This window comes from Aquarana catesbeiana, linkage group LG01 (assembly GCF_042186555.1).
Source record: "Aquarana catesbeiana isolate 2022-GZ linkage group LG01, ASM4218655v1, whole genome shotgun sequence".
Classification (NCBI taxonomy): Eukaryota; Metazoa; Chordata; class Amphibia; order Anura; family Ranidae; genus Aquarana; species Aquarana catesbeiana.
The window spans coordinates 663,118,918-663,142,802 of NC_133324.1; the positions used below are offsets into that span (position 1 = coordinate 663,118,918).

Below are 23,885 nucleotides of genomic sequence, written 5' to 3' on the forward strand. Positions count from 1 at the left end.
GCTGGGCAATAAATGTTTTTCTGGAAGCTGTAGTCGCTGGGGAAGGGCTTTCTAGATTTTTGGGCCTTTTTACAGTGACTACGCTTTAGCGAGATCACAATCTCAGGATCCTTATGTATCTTATTTTCATACCCTGATTATCTGGATAATTGTCTGAACCGCTACCTCCCTGTGTTTATGACGTTATTGACGTCTCATACTTAGTCTATAGCTCAATGCAAGCTCTCTCTGTTTATATGTGCTTATGCCCATGTACCCACTTGTGGCCTTGCGGAAGGCCTAATGCGATTGCCAAGTTTTTTTTGTTTGTTTCCCCTCCCGATTTATGTACCAATTTTGTTACATGTACAGAGCAAGCGAGGACTGTGCGCCACTCTGTTAAGGGATCATTTACTTCTTGTTTTCTATTAATAAAAAAACGATTGAAACAGAAAGTGAAAGTAAAAGAAAATCCCAAATTGTGGGTTGTGCCCAGAAAAGCAATAGAAGGGAAATCTTCCAACGGGGACACTGGTTCTGGTGACCTGGGGGTCCTCAAGGAATTAATTTGTATTAATTGCTGTTTCAATGCGATAATTAATTGGAAGGTGTGGTTTAGCAAACAGTATACATGTTCTGTTTTCAAACTTGAAAATAGTGCTGTGATCAAGGCTTGTAATCCGGAATGTGTGAGTCCCTGTATATTTTTACTCACTTTTTTATGCACCAATAAAGAAGCAACAAGGACGTTTGGAGTTGCCGGCTCTATTCTTTGTATTTAGGTCCCCAAGGAGTTCCCTTATTTTGCAGGTGTTTCCTATCACTTCTTGTTTGGCTATGGAACAGGAACTGAAGGGAAATCTCCGCAATGGAACACAGATGACGAAATCTGACAGGGTTTATAACCATCCCTAATGCCGCGTACACATGGGCGGACTTTTCGACCAGACTGGTCCGACGCCTTTCCAAAGGACTTTCTGACGGACTTTCCGACGGACTTTCAATCGAATGGACTTGCCTACACACGATCACCAAAGTCCAACGGATTCGTACGTGATGACATACGACTGGACTAAAATAAGGAAGTTGATAGCCAGTAGCCAATAGCTGCCCTAGCGTCGGTTTTTGTCCGTCGGACTAGCATGCAGATGAGATTTTTCGACCGGTCTCAAGTCCGTTGGAAAGATTTGAAACATGTTTTATTTCTAGGTCCGTCTGACTTTTGGGGAAAAAAAGTCAGCTGGAGCCCACACACAATCGAATTGTCCGACGGAGTCCGGTCTGCCGGACCAAGTCTGCCGGAAAGCCTGCTTGTGTGTATGCGGCATTACTCTACCCAAAATGAAGAAAAAAAGTTTTGCCTATAGTTCTACTTTAAGTTTATCTTAAAATAAATGGGTCTCTAACCTCAAATTAAAAATGTATGTGTACATTCTTTGACAAAATAAAAAAAAAAGATCTTCTCCTTGTTTTTTTGTGATGAAAACATCACAGCATAAAAATAATTGTGTACTTTTTATACAAATGTATGTACAAATGGTTGCACAAAGCAACCAAAAAATTCACATTTGCAAGTTAAAACACACCTAATGTTTAGAAAGGCTGATTTCTGTCCACCAGGTCAGTTCTAACTGCTCAAGTATGAACTCTCAACTCTTTGAAGCCCAGTAGTATTGAACAGATGTCTCAATGGACTCAGTGATCTGGTGCATGTGGAAATTTCACCATAAATTCTGAATGAGTCACATAATATAGGATTACTCATGTTAAGCCAGGGCTTTCCTGTTTATGCAGACTGAAAGGAAAAGGAAGAACGGAAGAGTACGCAACACAAAACATAATATATTTAATGTAATTATCAGTGTCTTCCCTATACATAAAGAGTTAGTCACCATGTGGGTTAAAGTCATGCACCCGTGCATGCATAAAGTGTTTGATAGAATATTTCATATTTTTTCTAGTAAATGCATAGGCTACCTCTTCCAAAAAATGGCAGAACACATACTTCCTCAAAACACAATGACAACACAGATAACAGGTGTTCTTTTCTTTTTTTGTACAATAGACTAACAAGCAAAGCAGTATAAGAAAAGTATTAAAGCACTAGCCCATACCACATAAATAAAGGTACTTCAATTTACTACAATCGAACTGTAAATGATCAAAGCAGATTATTACAATAGGAGTACATAGCTCCCAACTGTCCCTGATTTCGAGGGACTGTCGCTGATTTCGAGCAATGTCCCTCTGTCCCTCATTCCTCCTCATTTGTCCCTCATTTTGGTCTGATTTATATAATTGTATATAAAATGCACTTTTTATCTTTCAAAAAAAGGTTTCCCAGTGCTAAACCTTTCATCCAAATTCTAAATTGCTGCATTTGTAAATTTTAAAAGTCATTATAAAGGAATAGTAATGGTAAAAAGAGCCCTTGTGGATTTAATTAACCTTTTTTTTGGTTAATTCTCTTTTAAGGGGGTGTGGCAGGGGGTGTGTCCTATGCCTACATACGTTTGCTAGTAGGTGTCCCTCATTCCCATCTCAAAATGTTGGGAGGTATGGGAGTATAGAACTCAGTCTAGTTCAAATCTAAAAAAGAATAGGAAAGTTTGGGGCAGATCATTCTTCTTTACTAAATGAGCAGAGGTAAGAGGGCATCATACTATACTCAGTGGCACACAATGTCATTTCACTAAGCAAAATACTTGTTTGACTCGATTGTGATGGAAACCAGGTGCTGCATTCTGGGTCCATGGCAATATTCAATATTCCAGCTCTAGTCACATTTTCAGGAAATGCTTGCTTGCATTACTGCTGTTTTGCTTTGTGACTTAAATTAGTTTAGTTTAAATCTTTCAAGGGCTAAAAGGGACATTTTTGTGTTTTTTGGTATATAGAAACGTGTTATAAATTACACCTTTTTGTGCAGACAATTACTTCCGCCCACTATCGTTTTTATTCATTCTGACCTACAGTAAATAGCTCCTAATCTAAATAGGTAAAGAGCAGAGTAGTCTTTGTGCAATCATTTTTCAGCCATCCTAAACGAGGGACGAGTACATTTGATATTTCAAGGCAGAGCAGCGAGATACTGGAAAATGTAGAAAATTATGTTTATAAAAAAGGAATGGTGCAGTGTATTACAAATCAACAAAATGTTTTTTTTCATTTGGCGTGTTTTTTAAAATGTATCACTAAAAAAACAATTAATGCAATGAATAAAAACATGAAAAAATTTACAGTAAAATGAATTGTAAAAAAAAAAAAAAACAGCAATATAAACACAGTAAAAAAGGAATATGTTAAATTAGAGTAAATAAAGGTGGTAATGAGGGGCTAAATAGAAATTAAGTTTATTATTTTTAAATCTATAGGTTTGATGCAGCTAACTAAATGTAACAAAATCATTACATTATTGCTATCAATAAGTGGTGTAACAAGCTGTTCATTCATAACGAAAGCAGGAAATGCTGTCAGCGTTTTTTTTTTTATTATGATCAGAACCTTGGATGTTAAAATAAAAGTGGTTCCCACCAGCTGGAGAGGATACTGTAGGAAGTATTTTGTACACCCTGTTAGTCCTGCAGGTCCTCAACTTGGTAATATAACACAGATACAGATGTTGTTAAAATTAGGAGCAAGAGGAGCAAGAGGGTGGGACTTTGAACAAAGCACGTGGTTGAAATGAATACAATGGTAGAGATTGAGATATTTAATATTCCGTAAATAACAAAATTACACACATGATTTCCATATGCATAAAAACAGGAATACACGTTAAAGGTGGCGTCAATTCCTAAAACAGTGGTAACTGGTAATAACATGGTTAAAAATGGGTAGCATGATAGAGTTACAAAATCCACCATATACTACAGTGGTTTACAAAAATGTTGCAAGGTGACATCTGCATGACCTATGACCTTACTGGTCCCTGTCACATAATGCTGTAGTATACTGGTATACAGCCGTTTGGTAGCTCAACGCATTTCGCGGCTTGGTGCCGCTCATCAGGAGCAAGCACGTGGCGTGTCTGCAAATGGGAGATGAATAACTAGATAAATAATCTTGTATTAATAGAGGGGAGGAGAATGAAAATGGAGACCCCCACCAATAGATCACTGACAAGTATATATGCAGCTGGAGACGTAATGTCAAGGACCATGTACCACCCAAAGGCATCCATGTCGGGAGCTGGGGGGGCTGGTCCAACGGCGACACACAGCACGGGCGGCAACCCGGGTGGACCCAGGCACACAGGGCATACCTAAGGTGAACATGTGACAGTGAGAGTAGGAGGTGATTATGCCAAATAAATGTAGTGCAAAATTGGTGTAAAAGGGGGTGTGATGACAGTGAGGTGTGTGTCGTGTGGTGGGACTAATGTATACAAGGGGAGGGGGAAAGAAAGGGACTGGTGGGGGGTGAATGAACAGGAGTGAGGGTGGACAGCCATGGTGAAGGGTTGCCACCAAGACGCCTGAAAACAAGAGTGTATATGAACGACAGCCAAAGTGACTGAAAACTGTACAAAAATGATCTGGTACTGGAGAAGGGGGAGAAAAGAGCCCTGGTCCAGGAGGGACATGAGAACTAGTGTGTGCAGGAGCCCCGTGTGACCAGGCCCGACCAGGACAGCCGCCCATAAATAAACAGATACAGATGTATTAAAACTGCCATACTAACATTAAGAAAGTGACTAAATTGTTTCTAAATATGAATTGGACTTGTCTTTATGTTGTCAATAGATATGGTTACACTGACTGCAGTACCTAATCTAATATCCCCATACCTATTTTAATTTATCTTTTTACAGGTGAATTGTTTCTTGAGATCAAATGCCCATTAGAAGACGTGTATAAAATCTACTGTTACCATCATGATGAAGCACATAGTTTGCTGGAATCCTATGAGAAAGATCAGGAGCTCAAGGAGTATATGAGGCAGTGTACACAATCACTGAAGTAAGATATTTAATATTTCATTCTAAGAGGCTGATTTATAAAATCAGTGGTATGCCTTGACAGTGGCCGTGCCAATTCTTTAAAATGAAAAAAAAAAAAAAAACCTCTGCATTTATAAAGTTAACATTTCCTGAAAAAAAAAATACATTGTATAATTCTCATCTTGCCAATCCTATAAGCTGCAGCTTATGCACATTACCTATATTTCGTAAGTGTCCCAGTACCTTCCAAACTACTGTATTATGCAGCTGGTGACCTAACCTTGCATTAGCACACTGTGGCCCTCTCCTTCCTGTCTTTTTAGTTTTCATAATTGCTTCTAGGTGTGATAAGTAGTTTCATGAGCAAACGGGAAGGCTAGAAGGACAAGCAGGGGTGATTTGGTAGGTATCTGGGCATATTTGAAAATAAATAGCAGTGCATGTTGACACCAGGAGCAGATTAATCCGTGCTTTAAGGTGTAAAAAGCACATGGGCATGCTATAAATCTATTACTCCACAGCAGGATTAAATCAATCAGATGTTCTTAACATTGCTTTGTGCCTGGGAACTGTTTACAATTATACACCATCCCTAGAGTGCATCTAACATGACGTTGTTACATTAAACTAGACACTGGAATTGTTAAAAATATTTTATTTCCCTAATCATCTTCTAGGATAGCATTTATAAGAGTGGCTTCGCCCACCTAAAACAGCAAACACAAAACTCACATCAAATAAAAAAAGTGTAAGCTACATACCTGCTTCAATTCTTCAGCCTAGCAGCAACTTTGAAGCAAGTACCTTTTTTTTGCAGTATTCATGCTAGGAACAGGTAGTTATGTGTATTTTACTAGGGAGAGTCTCCTTATCTTTATTTTAGAGGATTTTTTTTTTCTCTGAGGTATCCTTCCTCCATTCTAGTAATAATACATCCCCCTTCTGAGCATAACTAAGCAAAACGTGGTAAAGCCTCAGTCCATTCATGGCCTGTGGACAGAGCCCAGCTTACATTTCACCAGGGAAACTAATTTGTGGCAGAAGACAGCAGTGGCATGTAGGCAGAAACACAGTTCTGACTTTCGGGGCAGGCGCACTTGCAGCCAATGTCACTTTTACTCAACTCACAGTGTTTTGGGACTCACAGACACCAAAGGAGGAGGATATGGGTGTGGGGTAGAGTTGCAGAGGTCGTACTCATCCTAAGAAAACAGTTGGCGGATGTACTAATACACTGCACCAGGGCCCAAAGATGTCACCTCTGCTCCGATGGACTTCCCTGTCAGTGGCTTCAAGATAAGTGAAAGGGTCTTTTTTCTATGTACCTTACCCTTCGGGTGACATCCAGGGTCAGGGTCTAGTAGCTTTTTATGTGCTCCTTTTGGATTTGATATTCTCTTTCTCCTCTTGAGATATTGTACCCAGTTTGTCTTTTGCCACTGGTAGGAAGATGGTTGTCTCGATACTGTTTTTCAGAATAAGACACAGCCAAATAAGAATCCTGCTGACCCCCACCCTGATCAATCCAGGAGCAAAAGATGAAGTCCTTCCAGTACCAAACTATTAGCTTTCTGGAACAAACCATTGTGCCAACTACGTAATGATACATTTACGGCAAAGAAATCCACAGGTCTTTTGAAAGGACTTATTGATTCTATGAGAAAATAGATGTCCTCATCCTCTGCAAATCCATCTAATCCCTTTGTATCTTTGCCTATTCATGACAGTAGCACCATGTCAGAGGATTCCAAAGATGTGCTGGATTCCTCTGGTGAAGCAAAAGTTGATGAGTCTTCTGCTAATGAAGTATCAATAAAGCACACAAATACCTACTGCCCTTCACCGAAGGCGATGAAGTCCTAAAACCAGAACTTGCTACTTCAGAAATTTGCAGGGGGGATAAGCAGCTATTAGTCTATAATAAAATGTACAGGGGATAGCAGGGAAAGAAGTCCCACTCTTTCAATATTTATGAAGAACTAAAATAGCATATTAAAGTAAATGGAAGGAACCTGAAAATTTTTTGGAGTGGTTCTCAGCCCTGTCCAAAGCAACAAAGTACATTGCAGATACTTTGTCAGAGTCAATACTTATAATGGGCAAGGTCACTGCTCAATTCAGCATGACAAGACTTATGGCTAAAGAGACGGGGGGGGGGGGGGGGGGGGCGGGGGGGGGACGACCATACATCTAAATCAAGGTTATGCAGCATGCCCTTTATCTTTTCTTTGGTAATGAGTTAGAGTGCAAGATAGGTCAGCAGACAAGAAAAACATTGTCCCAAAAAGATAAAAAAACAAGGAATACGAAACCTTTTCAAACCCTGGGATTTAATATAGGAGGAGAGACAAAAATGAGGACAAAAGCTAGGCAGCCAAAATACATCAGGAAAATTAGGTCTCTTATTCAGTACCACTGAACACTCCTCTAAATCGCAATGACACACTTCTAACAGTCTGAGGAAGGTTGGGGGACTTCCTTTTTTTGATGGGAACAAGTGAAAAAAAGCCATACATCCTAAACATCATTATGTTTCCCACATTTTAACAAGGCTAAAACTTTTTGGGAAATATCAGGTGATCCTTGTTCTAAAACCACTGAACAAGTCAGGAACAAAAAGTTCAGGATGGAGTCCATTTTTTTTCAATAGGGAAGCTGTTGAGAAGGGATGCATTAATGCAGACTGTCGATCCAAGGGACCAATTTTGGGGTTTTTCTGGGAAATCCTCACAGAGATTCCTAAGGTTTGCCGTGAGAATATTGCACAAAACACATAATAGTTTGGGGCCCAATCCTTCCGAGGGAAAAGGGAATATTCTTTGTCCCATACATGGATGATCTCTTATTTTCCCAAACAAAATCTCAGATAGTAACATTTGAACAAGGTTCTCTGTCATCTAAAAATGGGGTGCATCAAAAACACTTTTGAGTATGGTAAGCTGGGTCACTAATGATTTCTTGTTTCTTAGGGACTGCAATCACAAGTTTTCTCTGCCTTAGTTACTAGTTCTGTTCACACCTACCTTGGGGTGTCCCCACTCAGCAATAATTCACACAGTCAGGTGCAAGGTAAAACTTGTATTAAAGTAATGCAGCAACAGTTCACAATAAACCTGGTGGGCAGGTTACCCAGCCGGGTGCACTCACAGTTTCCAACAATGTGAAGAAGCAGATTCTAGCCGGATTGACAGCCTCTCTAGAGAAGGAGCAGAACGTGACCTGGCCGTCTAGCACCCAATCGGGGAAGTGTCCAGAAGAGATGCAACCCTACTCTCTCCCTCCTCATCAGGAACCTTTCCTTAGCGCTGGAACTGTCCCTCGCAGTCTACTCTACCAACGCACCAAAAGCGCACCAAACCTGGGAGCCAGGGCCTATAGAAAGGCCCTGCCTGACCCAAGATGGTCACCAGAGTCATATGGGGTGGCAGCATCCAGTTGGATCGCTTCCCCCAGTGACCCAGGAAATCATAGAGGAACAATGTTCCTCCTGACTTCCTCCCCAACTACAGTGCCACTGTGGATAGTACCACTTGCAGTAGAGAAAGCAGACTGCACCTGCCTACACACCTGTTTTATTTGGCATAATGTAAAATAAAATAAGAAATCAAGCTGAGAATACTCTACTTTCTCTTTACTAAAGATTTCTGTAGAGAGGAACAGCTGCGAGTTTCAACAAATTTTTTGAGGCCTGGTGAGAGCAGGGTTAATAATACCGGTTAAAAGAAAGAGAGAGAGAGAATTACATTGTAACAGTTCAGATTCTTAAAAAAATATCAAGTAGAGAGAGTGAGACTCTACTGATTGGCCATAGTACGTGTATAGAACCCAGAAATCTAAAAAGGTACCTCAACAAGAGAGTCTAGACTAGATATAAAAAATATATTGCCATACTTTACAACATCAGGAATTATATATATATAAAAAAAAAAGGTATAAAAGGCACAATAAATTACTATGATATATTTATACATTTTATAGCATCATCATGTAACCTTAGCTGCATTTAAAACACATTTCATTATTTTTTAATAAATTCACAACGGCTTTTTTTGCTGTTTTCCTTATATCTGTCTGTCTTCTTTAAAGCTTGAACTGGCTTCCATATCATTATGGATTGCACAGTAAGTCATTGACAAACTCCCTGCATTATGAAGGATATAGGCAGAAACCAAATATTATTCACTTTGTTCATAATCAGTAATACACTAATGAGCAGATACTTTAATATGGTGCCTAAATACTATTTAATTTAAGATGGGAAATAATTGACTTATTTCCATGCTTGAGGAGGATTAAATTATGACCGCTGCTTCAAAGTCTGCAGAATATTTATATTTAAGCAAGGACAATACACAGACACCTTGATCTGGTTTGATGTACATCCACATTGTATTTGTCTGCAGAGCACATTGATCAGCAGCCTGCACAGGTCCTTCCTAAAGCAAACAAGCTGCTAATTTCAACCACATCACAGGGACGGCTCAGGCTTCTCCCATCCGTTTAAACTGCCTTTTCTCTTTTGAGAGTAGAAAAAGTGCCCGCGTCTGACACCACTGCCTGGATGGCATTGAAATCAAAGAATGTGAAGAAGCTAATTATATTGAATTGCAGGCTTTGAGTAAAATGTTAAATGGAAGCTAAAATGATTATTCATGATAGAATGTGGGCTTTTATGTGACAATGAATGAGATGGACAAAAAGGGGTTTACAGGGATGAGCTACAGAATGATTCTTCTTACTGAGACTTTGCAAAACAATGTTATAGTATTATTGTTTAAATGAGGAGTAAGTAAAGAAAAATGTAGATTTTTTTTGTCCATGGAAATACATATAGACTTTTTTTTAGACAGCCCTCCACTTGGTGTTTTTAATGTACAATTTAGCTGAAAGAATTTATAGGTCTAGAATGTATATGTATTTCGTAATCAATAGGAGGGCCTAGCACCAATAGGTGGGATCTTGACCAATTTTTGGTTTTCAAACTGTGACATAGAGTCCATAGAGTTTACAGTCTGGCTTATGTGTCTGGTGTCTGGGCAGGTGAACCTTAACTGATAACTAAACCCAAGAACACAAATGCAATATTGTTGCAGCATATAGATGTGATGGCATTCCTTTCATTGTTTGTTTTTTTTTTTTCTTTACGCTAAGAATAGTTTCAGCAAATACAGAAAATACCCACCTATCTTGCCAGAAATACAGTGCCTTTGTCACTTCTTGTGTACTGCAAAGTATCTTCCTTCCTTGCTATTTGCTGTAAACTACCAATTGCCCTGCTCTCTATGTAATGCTAATGCAGAGATATGGAAATGTTTTAAGTCCATATCGGGAGAGCAGCATAGGGTGACAACCATGGCTCCCTCTATTCATACAGTGGAGGAGCAACAAAACCAACCAGGGACAGGCATGTGTTATTTGCAGGATTACCAGGTAAAAATAAAGCAAAATAAGCTTGCAAAAAAATAAAATAAATGCAGCCGCCTCATCAAGCACTAGTAATCTGCAAAATACTTTTTTGGTTTTGGGTTTAAATACACTTTAAATCGACTTGGCCACGCACAGGTATGGTCACTGTAGAATTTCTGGAGATTCGGAAACATAGGCAAACTCCAGACAGTTTGATGGGCAAAAGTGCTGACAGATGTAGAAATCATTTTCACTCTATAAAAGGGCGCATTTCGGGGGCGTGGCGTGCGGCTGATGGAGTAGGCAGCACGGAGTGAGAGCTCCGCCGAAAACCCGAGCATTTACCCTGCTAACACGATCCTGATGTGCCTACACCACCCACCACCTACACTGGAGGGTTCCTCTCCTCATCCCCGATCCAGCGGTGCAGTTTTCTCCACAAACCAGCGGCGGACATGTCCCGTAAAGGCGGCAAGGATAATCTGCAGGCCTCAGAGCATGGGGATGTTCAGCAGCACTCTGGGGAAGGGTGGCCTACCTAAAACACCCTCCTAGCTCATGGATACCTCTGATCTGGACTCCCCTGCAGAGACCCTGGAATAGGCATGGCCAGAAGATACAGAACAGACCTCCTCATGGGTTGCAGTAAGTACACCTGCTCCTAATATTGCTCCCAGGGCCCTGACAGACCAGGACAATCAGACCCCTGAACCGACCCTGAGGGACATTTTTGCAGCTGTAACCTCCTGCAACACATCTATTAATACACTAACTAATGAGATTAAAGGAGTGAAACTGGAACTGAATATGGTTAGACAGGACATGCAGAAGCTGCGTGATCGCATGGCTGCACTGGAAGACAGAGTGAGCAATGTGGAGGATGATGTTGCCCCCCTGCAGAGGGAAGTCCACCATATGCAATCTATTATAACTAGCCATACAGCCCATTTAGAAGACATGGAAAATAGACAGAGATGCAATAATGTCCACGCGGTAGGCATACCAGAGAGGGCTGAGGGCAAAAATTCTGTGGCATTTATTGAGAACTGGCTGACTAAAACTTTCGGCAAAGATGTTTGTACTATAGTCTCATGGAATGTGAGGGGGCTGGGAGATGGAGGGAAACGGTGGCATTTTTCTCCACAGTTAAGGCTCACAAGCCCTCAATGGTATGCCTGCAGGAAACTCACCTGCAGTACAACTCCATATCTACACTCAAAAGCCGTGGTTACCCTACCCAGTTCCACTCCATCCACACAGCTTACTCGAGAGATGTCAGCATACTTATTTCACGGGCGGTCAACTTTCAACTACTGCACTCCCTGATTGACGATCAGGGACGGCATATCTTTTTACTTTGCAATTTGACAGGGCTGACTTATATAGTTGCTAATTATTATGTCCCTCCACCCTTCTCCTTTGACAGTCTGAAACATTTGGCTCAATTCATGGCCTCATACCCCAACATCCCTGTCTGGGTGTTGGGAGATTACAATAATGTAATGGATAAAAAACTAGATAAATTCCCATCCACCTGGCAGTGCTCCCAAGCCGGGTGGTCCCACCCCCTTTGCTAGAGTGACCAGAACCCTACTGTGCAGTGTTACTCGTGTTTCTCAGCATCATACAAATGGCTATCCCGCATAGATCTATGTCTAACTAATGACTTGGCACATGCACTGACTAACTCTGTGAAATATGCTCCACGTAACATATTGGACCACTCCCTTGTAAGTGCTAATATAATAATCTCGCCAAATCCACAACATAAGCTCTGGAAGGTAAACCCCTTCTGGTTAACAATATTCCCGAGCTCTGATTCCATTCCCAGGGCTCTGGCAGAGTTTGTACGTTTTAACCAGAACAAGGCCAGGCCTGCGGTGGTCTGGGATGCCCTGAAAGCTCACCTTAGGGGCCTGCTCACCAAGCAGATTAACGCCATTAAAACTAAAGACTGGGAGAATCTGGTGATGGATGAGGCTACCAGGGCGGAGGAGAGGTACATTGCTGCCCCCTCTTCAGAGTCGGAGCGTAGATGGCAGGAAGCACAGGCCCTGTATCAACAAGTTTCCACCACTGCAGCAGAGAACAAGAGATTCTTCTTGCAGCAAAAATATTTTAACGAAGGGGAAAACACAGGTCACCTATTAGCTATGATAGCTAAAGCCCAACAGAGCATGACTCACATAGAGGCCATCCAACGACGGAGTGACAGTTACTGACAAGACCCACATACCTGACGTGTTTTCACACTTCTTTAAGGACCTTTACACATCTAAGGTACATCCCACACACGAGGAACTAGCCCACTTTCTGGACCAGTGCTCCCTCCCCCGGGTGTCACAACAGGGACTTGCTGCCCTTAATGCACCACTGAAGTTGGAGGAATTGTCATTGGGGTTGGCACAGATGGCCTGGGAGCTGACGGACTATCCACAGAAACGTACGGGAAATACGGGTACACTCTCCTACCTAATCTATTAAAAACCCTAAACAATGCCCTTCAGGAAGGTAGTTTACCTGCCTCCATGAATGAGGCTATTATTGTAGTGATTCCAAAGCTGGGCAAGGAGCCATTACAACCGGACTCCTATAGGCCTATCTCTCTGCTCAATGCAGATGTCAAATTATTGGCGCGAGTATTAGCCACCAGACTTTCGGGAGTTGTGGCAGGGCTGGTCCACTCTGACCAGTCCGGCTTCATTCCTGCTAGTTCTACGGCATTGAACATTCGAAGATTGTTCCTTAACACTCAAATCCCAGTAGATAACCCTGGCAATAGAGCCATCTTTTCTCTCTTGACGCTGCCAAAGCCTTTGACAGCGTGGAGTGGAAGTATTTGTGTGAGGTTTTGCAGTGCTTTGGTCTGGGCGATAAATTTATCTCCTGGGTACAGCTTTTGTATGCTGCCCCTATGGCCAGGGTGAGAATAAATGACTCCCTATCGGAGCCCTTCCCTTTGTTTCGTGGTACAACGCAGGGGTGCCCGTTGTTACCCCTGCTGTTTGCCCTTGCACTGCAGCCTCTGGCGGCTATGGTGCGGGCCTCCCCTAATATCATGGGCTTCTGCAGAGGACAGGGAGAGGAAAAGATTTCCTTATATGCAGACGACACCCTGCTGTACTTGGGGGGTACCAGGCACTCTTTAAGAGCAGTAATGCACTTAATAGATCAGTTTGGACAGCTATCAGGCTTTGCCATTAACTGGCATAAGTCGGCTCTGTTGCCACTGGATCCGTTACCGGCACCTTTGCCGGAGGACATATCTCACATACAAGTGGTTTCCTCATTTAAGTACTTGGGAATAGTGGTGACTGGGGACACACGGGACTACATAGCTCTGAACCTAAAGCCCTTCCAACAGAAGCAGGCCAGTTGGAGTAGACTACCGCTGTTGGTGACTGGTCACGTAAATCTCATAAAAATGATCTGGGCACTGCAGCTGTTGTACATTCTGCACAATGCCCCGATCTGGATACCACAGTACTGGTTCTGACGCGTGGACTCGCAGTTCAGAGCTCTCATATGGAGAGGTGGAGTGGCGAGAATTAAACTGGCCACTCTACAACTCCCCAAGGACCAAGGAGGCATAGCGGTTTCCGCACCCTCTAATGTACTACCTGGCTGCACAGATGCAACATTTCACGGGTTGGTCTCGGGGCGTGTCAGACCCCTCCAGAGATCTCCTCCTGGGCCCTGAAACAAACTATACTGCCCTATCTAATATGGAGATGGGCTTCCCTAAAGTCCCCTCCACTTGCCCAACAGTTCAGTCACTGAGGAAAATCTGGAAGAGGGTTAAGACCACATTGGGATTGACAGGCTGTCTCCGTCAGACTCCTATATGGCGTAACCGCTTTTACACAGACTTGACCAGGGTACCCAACCGGTCGATCTGGGAAAAGGCGGGGGTTAGTTTCCTCACCCAAATACTCGACGGACCTGTCTTAAAGCCGTTTACCCAATTACTGAGCGAATTCCCTGCACTCAAAGGCCACCTCTTTCAATATATACAACTACAACACACCATTAGATACCAGAGTATAGAATCTAATTTGCAACTAGAAGAATCCACGTTCCTTGACTCCATATACTGTGACCCAGAGAAGAAGAGAATCATCTCTAGAATCTATACCCACCTATTATCACACATACAGGCCCCTGACTTGTTACCATGTAGCAAGGGGTGGGAGCAAGATGTTGGCCCCATTGATGATGAGCAGTAGACATGTGCGCCGTCAATAAATTTGTTTCGTTTTGTTCCGTTTCGTATTAGAATTAATTCGTATTTTGTAATTTGTGTCCAAAATTTCGTACGAAATACGAATTTTCGTTAGGTTCGTTAACTTTTCGTAACAATTACGAATATTCGTTATGATGAATTTATCATTATGTGGGGCTCCCACCATCCCTGTGCTGTGATGACTTCCTGGGTTTTTAAATTTTAGGTTTGTTAACTTTTCGTAACAATTACGAATGTTCGTTATGATGAATTTATCATTATGAAGGGCTTCCACCATCCCTGTGCTGTGCTGACTTCCTGGGTTTTTAGCTTTTAGGTTCGTTAACTTTTCGTAACAATTATGAATGTTCGTTATGATGAATTTATCATTATGAGGGGCTTCCACCATCCCTGTGCTGTGCTGACTTCCTGGGTTTTTAACTTTTAGGTTTGTTAACTTTTCGTAACAATTACGAATGTTCGTTAGGAATTTGGATCCGAAATTCGTAAACGAAATTTCGTATTTCGTACAAAATTCGAAAGCATAGCGATTCGTATTTTGAATCCTCCCGAATGTACGAATTTACAGAAATTTGTACGAATATTCGATTCATACAAAACTAATCGCACATGTCTAGTGAGTAGTGGAGTCAAATTCTGGGAGTGGGCCCCTTGGTATCAGTATCAGCAGCACGGAGACTGTCCCACCTGTTCATACTGCACAGGGTATACTGCATTCTGCGCAGTTACATAAATGGGGTAGGCGTGATTCCCCCATGTGTCCCAAATGCCAGGCCCATCCAGATGATCTCATTCATATACTCTGGCGATGCCCCAAGCTAGTGAGGTACTGGAATTGCATTGTCACCAGAATAAACAGTGTTTACCAGGTTCAGCTAGCGGTGGAACCGCTAATGTGTTTACTAGGTAGCCTAGATGAAGACCTATACCTCCCCTCGGTATACATTGCCCTCACGAGACTCCTATACTTAGCCAGGACGCTGATTGCCCGTTTGTGGCTATTGGCACGCACCCCAAGGGAGGCGCAGTGGATCCAAATGGTCAATGCTACTCTTATTCGGGAAAAAAACACATATCATTATAGAAAATCGCCAAAAAAATTTACCAATATCTGGCAATATTGGTTAAATTCCCTAGAGGTGGCACCACCACAATTGGCCCTGGATAGGCTGCTGATGGGATAACTGGGCCTGTTGTGCTGTTCTTGGAGCCTTGTACTGTATGGCAAGATGTGTGACGTACTGGGAGTGGTTTGCATGATTGACAGATTTAAACCCCTAGTGGTATATCAATGGTTGGTCTAACACTTTACTTTTAATTGAATTTATTTTAATTTTGTTTCTTTATTGAGTGAGCACTAGGCCGTTACAATGTTTTTTGGTTGTATGTTAGCAGTATTGGCTTTACAGTTAACGCCACTTTTATGCTGATGTGAGAATTAAGACTCCTGCTATTTTCTTTTTATGTCTTTATATGTCATACATATGCAATATGTACCAAGTAATGCCTTGAACTCTCATTAATAAAATCCTTTTTTGTTGACTAAAAAAAAAAAGGGTGCATTTCTCTTTTACATAAGCAACACTGAATTTAAGGACACTTTAATTTGATGCTGTTTGTTTTTGCATTCATGATTTCACCTTATCATGTTTAAACAAGTAACTTGAGAAGGAATTAATTCACGTTTATCATAGTTCTAACACTTTTTGTCACGCCCACAAGAACAGTAATATTTTAAAACCCAACTCCCAACACAAAAAAAATCTACCCTTGCAGTGGGGCTCTGTGCATTGTGAGGGTTAAGTGCTGGTTATGTCTACAAGTCTCCTCTCTCCAGCAGGGTCCCCCCAGTGATCCCGCAAGGCCTCCTCTCTAATGCTGCATACACACGGGCGGACTTTTCGACCGGACTGGTCCGACGTACCGAATCCGGTGGACAATCCGACCGTGTGTGGGCTCCATCGGACCTGCAGTGGACTTTTTCGGTCAAAAATCTGACGGACTTTAGATTTGAAACATGTTTCAAATCTTTCCGATGGACTCGAGTCCGGTCAAAAAGTCTGCTCGTCTGTATGCTAGTTCGACGGACAAAAACCGACGCTAGGGCAGCTATTGGCTACTGACTATGAACTTCCTTATTTTAGTCCGGTCGTACGTCATCACATACGAATCCGTCGGACTTTGGTGTGATCGTGTGTAGGCAAGTCCGTTCGTTGGGAAAGTCCGTCGGAAGTCCGCCGAAAGTCCGTCGGATAGACCGTCGGACCAGTCCGGTCGAAAAGTCCGCCCGTGTGTACGCTGCATCAGGCACTTCCAACCACAATTGGACTCCTGCCTCTTACAGCTACAATGTAGGGCTGATAACCCTGCACTGTGCATGATGATGCTGGGGGGCAGCCCATAGACCAGATCTTTGGAGAAAAGAGGCAATTTTGTGAGCCTGCCAGAGTGGGGGATGGGGTAGGCAATATTGCCTGTTTCTATGACCCCTACACATAATAAACATTTAACCTTTGCAGTTCTGTGGGTGCAACCACTGCAGGGCTAGATTTTGTCCTATTCCCAGAGCTGGGATTGAAGAATACCTTAGTGGGCAGTAGTAATAATATAAAGCTAAATTCCAGGAAGAAAATGTTGAACGTACAACAGCAAAGTTGAGTTATAAACTGTAAACTATATATAATGCATTATACCTATCTATGCAGCAGGTGGCGCTGTAGTATTATAGTGTATCTATGGTAACGTAATTAAAGGAAGTGTTTTTCTTTCCTCACTGTTCTCTTATACTTTACTTCCTGTTCCTGTTTCTCATGCTGTAAGACATAATCTAATATCTCCCATGAAAGTAAAGTATTCTCTGCAGCCAAGAAGCTTCCAGCACATTATATCAATACTCTGCACAACAGGTTATGGGCCCATTGCACCCAGAATGCACCCAGCAAGCACCCAGCAGGCACCCAGACACACTGGAAAGAATACTGCAAATCTGTGAGTACTGTATACAAGCTGATGAAAGATGGCAAGCGGTTCATATGTGAAGTTTGCAATAGCAGAGCTGAACAATGCCAATTACCAGCTGTGGCAGTTTAAACTAGAAATGCTTCTTAGCAAGGATGACTTGTGGCAAGTGCTGAATACAGACAGACCCACAAACAGAGAGACGGAGGAATGGGACAGAAAAGATAGACAGCCAAAAGCAACCATAAGCTTATTAGTGGAAGATGAGCAGCTTATCCACATAAGAACAGAGAGAATGGCCAAAGGTATGTTGACTTCATTACAGAAACTGTATGAGCGTTCAAGTCTAAACTGCAAGCTACTTCCACTAAGAAAGCTATATAAGATGAGACTAGAAGAAGGCCAGCAAATGTGTGACCACGTGAATGCTATGCTAGAGATCATAGAGCAGCTGTGCGCCATCGGAGAGGATATCAAAGATAACCATATTGTTGCTCCTCTGCAGCCTTTCAGAGACATATACTGCTCTTATTAACGCTTTAGAAACCAGACCCGAGCAGGATCTGACACTGGAATATGTCAAAGGCAAATTAATTGATGAATACGACAGAAGGAAAGAAAATACGCATAGTGATGACAAAGGCACAAAGCGCAACAAAAAAAGCAGAGTCTGTTTTCGCTGTAAAAGGACCGGTCACTTAAAAAAGGACTGTTCTATCTGGAAAGCCAAGCAGCGAAGGCTAGAGCTATCCACAAAAGTGACACAGAACTGCAAGTCACACGGCTGGTGCTTAGACTCAGGTGCGACAAGCCACATGACTAGCAATGAGACCTTCTTCACAAACATTCATTACAGTGCAAAAGACTAAAGCATTACCTCAGAAGGTAAAGGCCAGGGCTTCCTAAACTGCATTACACCACACATCCTTGTAAAGAAAATGCTTTATGTTCCAGAACTAGAAGGCAGCCTTCTATCAGTGAAAAGCCTTGCAAACAATGGTTTCACAGTTAAGTTCCAGGGTTATGAATGCACAATTCACAATAATAAGCGATTCCTCGCAAAAGGAAAACTGGATGATTACCTATACAAGCTCATCACCACAGACTAGCAAGCCAAAATAGTCTCTAGTGACCGACACAGCAAATGTATTCACTTATGGCACAGGCAACTGGGGCACAGAAGTCCAGAAGCTATACAGGACATTATAAAGACAGGCTTATCAGAAGATTTGATAATAGTGCCTTGCAAAGTGCTCATGAAATGCAAGAGCTGTATAGAAGCAAAAGCCACACGTGCTCCCCTTCCACGGGCATCTCAAATGGCTCTCAAAAAAAACTACCCACCCCCTGTAGCTCATACACTGTGATGTATGCAGTCCAATGAAACTCCCACGTCAGGCGAGAACAGATATCTACTGACTTTCATTGATGATTATTCCAGGTACACAACTGCTTATCTGATGAAACACAAGAATGAAACATCAGAGAATTTTCAAGAGTTCATTGCCATGTCTAGCAAAAAATTCCAACTGAAACCAGGAATAATACGCACCGACAATGGGAGAGAATACATAAGCAAAGAAGTGGCCTCATACCTGAAGAGACAAGGAATAGTGCACCAGATAACCACACCACACTCCTGAACAAAACGGTGTAGCAGAAAGGAAAAATTGCACTCTTATAGAAATGGTCAGGTGCATGTTGTCGGATGGCAGCCTACCTCACAAGTACTGGGCAGAAGCAGTCATGACTGCAACCTACCTACAGAACAGACTACCCTCAAGAGCCACTAAAAGTACTCCATTCGAACTGTGGCATGGGTCAAAGCCAAGCATAGGGCACATTAGAGTGTTTGGATGCAAAGCATATGCCTATAATCCAAGTGAAAAGCGATCCAAGCTGGAGAACAGAGCCATAGAGGGCATTCTAGTAGGCTACAGTGAGCAAACTAAGGGTTACAGAATATTACACCCAAAGACTGACAAAGTGACTATAAGCATAAGCCGCAGTGTTCAATTTTGATGAGAGCCCATCACCAGAAATACTGATCCCTGAAAGCTGTGAAGTGAATATGCCCAACAAAACAGAAGAAAAGGTCGACCAAAGCAAACCTATCTAGGAGTCAGAACAAGAGGTGGAAATCAACAAACAACAAACAATGCCCAAAGCAAGTTCTCCACCAGATCCTGCTGAACTGCCTGAAGTCAGAAGAGCCACTCAGACCACAAAGGGGATACCACCCTGCAAGCTGTCATACACTGTCAAAACACACAGCATACTTGAACCAACATCCTGGGAAGACATAGAAAAACTGCCAAAACATGAAACCAATAAATGGAGAAAAACACGTGAAAATATACAAGGTCTCTAAAATAAAGAAAAAAACACTTGTCAAGGAATTATTTCAAACACAGTGTCTCAACATGTGATTCTTATTTGAAAAAATAATAATAAAATATTAATAAAAATGTTCTATAAAACAAGTGTCCATGTATATCCAAAATTGTTTCAATGGTATTCCACCAACTGAATGTGCTATACACCGTTCCCAGTGATAACATAATACATCAATCCATATGAAGATTAAATTGGCCTCTTACCAAATCCCGATGATATCTAAATTATAAGAAATAATCACTTGCATGAGGTAATTAGATGACCAATGCCTAGCCATTTCCTCTGTGTATCTCCTGACCTCCGAGATAGATGGATCCGACAGTCTGCGGCTCAGTGTCCCCACACCACATACTCCAGACTATGTCTCCACACTGAAAGTTTACTGCACAGCGTCCCAGCACAGCTTGCCTCGCTCAGGATAACCTCTGCAATTCCATCAGGTGTGTGTATAGGATTGGGAACACAGAAAGAAGGCTCATCGCATAGTATGTAAAAACAGGAGGATTTATTGAGCTAAAATATGCACTTACAACAGAGAAGATAAAAATAAGCAGTAGAGAGAGGATGGTCCAGCATGGAAGTCACCAACAAATCTGGATGCTAATCATGTCACAGCTCCCATCTCCTTCCAACATGTTTCTCCTTAACAGGCTACATCTGGGAATGGAGGATAGAGCTAGGAAGTCATGCACTGATCTTTAAAGCAACCGGGACACCGGAAGTGGATTGCATAACCATGTTGACCGGGGTCACACCACATTTCAGTATGCAGCTATGAATTTTGAAATCCCCAACATGTGGAAATTGATTTCCCTAATGAGAGGATCACATTTAAATATGCATCTTTCCTCTCAAAAGTTTAAAAAAAAATGAATAATTTAAAAAAAAATAAAATGAATAATATAAAAAAAAAGTATATAAATTAAAAATCTATTAATTCATTGATTTCAATTAAATATTTAGTCACACGGTTAATGCTATCTAAAGAGACGTATATATTCACACAACTCATAACCGTCATATCCATCTCATATACATTATGAGTATTTAGGAAATTATGTGAATAAAAAATAAAAAACAGAAAATTAATAAATTAATAATATACAGTTGCAAAAACATAACTTTGAAAAATATATTAGTACATTTGACTATGCACAATAAATTGATTTAAATTGATTTAAACTCTATACAGAGGACAAGTTTATAGGTGGGATATTTAACTATTATTATAAAGGAATTCATGTCCCACTCCACATTTTGGCCATGAGGTTGGAAATTATAGAGGTCGAATATCCAGCGGGTCTCACGCCTGGATATCTCCCTTCTGAGATTACAGTACTTCCACGCCAATGTGGAGTATACTTTTCAATTCCAATCACCTCTAGAGATGAGGGATTTTTTTCTATGGCAATAAGCAATGTGTTTTGATAAACTATGCTTATCAAACCCTTTTCGTATATTGGTTAGATGTTCACCAATACCCAATGTTAATGCCCTGGTGGTCCTGCCAACATATTGGAATTTCCACGTACATTTTAGGAGATAGATGACCCCTTTGGTGTTACATGGGATGAAATCCTTGATTTTGTGTTCTCTTTGAGTGGTAGTAGAACTAAAGGACTTTGTGTGTATAGTTTTGCAATTCCTGCATACCATGCACCTCCTATACAGGAAAAAACAGTTAGATTCCCAAACATCTTCGGCTTTAAAGGCAGATCTACAATATTGGGGGCTAGAACATTTCTCAAAATTTGAGATTTTTTAAAAATCACTTTAGGTTGATCCAGGAGAACAGAGCCCAGTACTTTATCTCCTTTTAGGATTTTCCAATGTTTCTTTAGGAGCCTATGGATCCAATGATGATGGGTCGAAAAAGTAGTCAAAAATCCCTATTCAAAGTGATTATTAGTTCTATCAGGTTTAACTTGATGGTCAAGATTGGACACATTATTAATCTCCTGTTCTAAACTTTCATGGGAGTATCCCTTCTGGAGAAATATATCTTTCAATAACCCAGCCTGCATCAAAAAGTCCTCTTTTTTTGAACAGTTTCTTCAAATTCGTCAAAACTGTCCCTTGGGGATTGCCTTAAGCCATGTGGGATGGTGACAGGTATCCTGAGGTATAAAACCATTTTGGTCAATACTTTTAAAATGGGTCCTAGTGAAAACTGATCACCTTCCCTGAATATCATAAGGTCTAAAATATTAATAGCCTAATGATTACATTCGTAGGTAAACCTGATACCCTATATGTTCAAATTCAAATTCTGCCATAAATTGTTTTAAGGAGTCAATGTCCCCCTTCCAAATAAAGAAGGCATCATCTATAAAGTGACACCAAAAATGTAAATTATCATTCCTATCCAGGTACAACACCTGCTCTTCCCACAGCGCCATGATTAAATTGGCGAGACTGGAAGCAAATTTTGGTCCCATGGCTACACCAGTACGCTGTTGGTAAAGTTCACCTCCAAAGGAAAAATAATTATGTTCCATCCCAAATTTAATATGTCCAGTATGAATTCTTTCTGAATGGGGGGAATCTTTCCATCTCTCTCCAAAAAATATTTGGCTGCCTCATATCCTTTTGAATAGGGTATGATAGTGTAGAGAGATGAGACATCTGCCCTCACAAGCAGTGCCTCATCCTCCAACCTCATTTTGGACACATTAATAATCATATGAGAAGTGTCCCTCAAATAAGCTGGTGTGTCTTTAACTAAATGTTGTAAAAAGAAGTCAGTGTATTTTCCTATATGAGCAGTTAGTTAATCAATGCCGCTAATTATTGGCCTACTTGGGGTTTAGTCTGACATTTATGTATTTTGGGGAGATAATAAATGATTGGGGTTCTAGGTGCCAAAGGTACCAGATATTCTCTGTCCTTTTTGTCTAGGATCCTATTAGCAAATCCTGTCTCAATGATCTTATTCAGTTCCTTCTTAAAGCCAAAGGATCTTTTTTGAGGACTTCATATGTGTTCATATCAGATAGTAAATTATCAATTTCTGCTAAGTAGTCATCTTTTTTGAGGAGAACCAGCCCCCCTCCCATGTCAGCTGGCCTGATTATTAAATGTTTTCGATCTTGTATCCCAGATTTTAAAACCACATCCGATCCAAAACATAATTGACTTCTATCTAAATCCTTCAGGACCAGGTTTTCAAAAATCTTCAAACTGGGCCCTGGATTACCACGGGGGGGGGTTAAGCAAGGATGCATTCCTCAATCCCGTGTGTGTCACCTCCCCTTCTTTCATCACATTAACCTCTCTTTCACCAGGTTTGGAGAGAAAATGTCGCTTGATACCTAATTTTCGCATGAATTTCTGTATCAATAAAGGTTTGAAATTTACACTGCATGTATAGGAAAATACGTTGACTTCTTTTTACAACCTTTAGTTAAATACACAAGAAAAGGGAGGTTGGGACTTTAGATTGACTAGTGGAGGTATAGGTTGTAAAAGCATTTAATTGGCATAGATGGATGTATAGATACATTACAATTATGAACAGACAAGTAAAAACTGTTAATTTCATTTATATACACACATGCATTCAGGGCATGGACATAAAAAAAAATTATATCATGATTGCATAGATATTGGCTTCATGGTATAGGATATAAAATTAATTGATAAGTAAATGTTTGTTGTAAATTCATACATATATACAGACATGTCATCTGAGTGGCACATTGCAATGTTATAAAAGATATGTATACATTGTAAACATCATTGGTTGTAGCTAGTGGGTCTAGATAGATTCCTATTGGCAGGCATATGACTGCATCCTAAATGGCCGACGCATTTTGTGTATAGCACACTTCCTCAGGGGCGGATGCTCAAAAGTATCTACAAAATATAGAATATAATTAGTCTAATATAGCACTAGGAGTAACAGGAACAGGCAAGGTTGTCAATCCTGGGTACTTACATGGAGCCAGGGCCAGAAAGATT

At 41.2% G+C, this 23,885-nt stretch overlaps 1 protein-coding gene across 1 annotated transcript in view; it reads left to right on the forward strand.

The window, feature by feature from the left end:
* ARHGEF38 (Rho guanine nucleotide exchange factor 38) overlaps positions 1-23,885 on the forward strand; it is a 164,115-nt gene that overhangs the window by 57,321 nt on the left and 82,909 nt on the right. Inside the window, exon 4 of the mRNA XM_073601859.1 lies at positions 4,793-4,940. Within this exon, the coding sequence (XP_073457960.1) occupies positions 4,793-4,940 (148 nt within the window). The remainder of the gene's footprint in view (positions 1-4,792; positions 4,941-23,885) is intronic.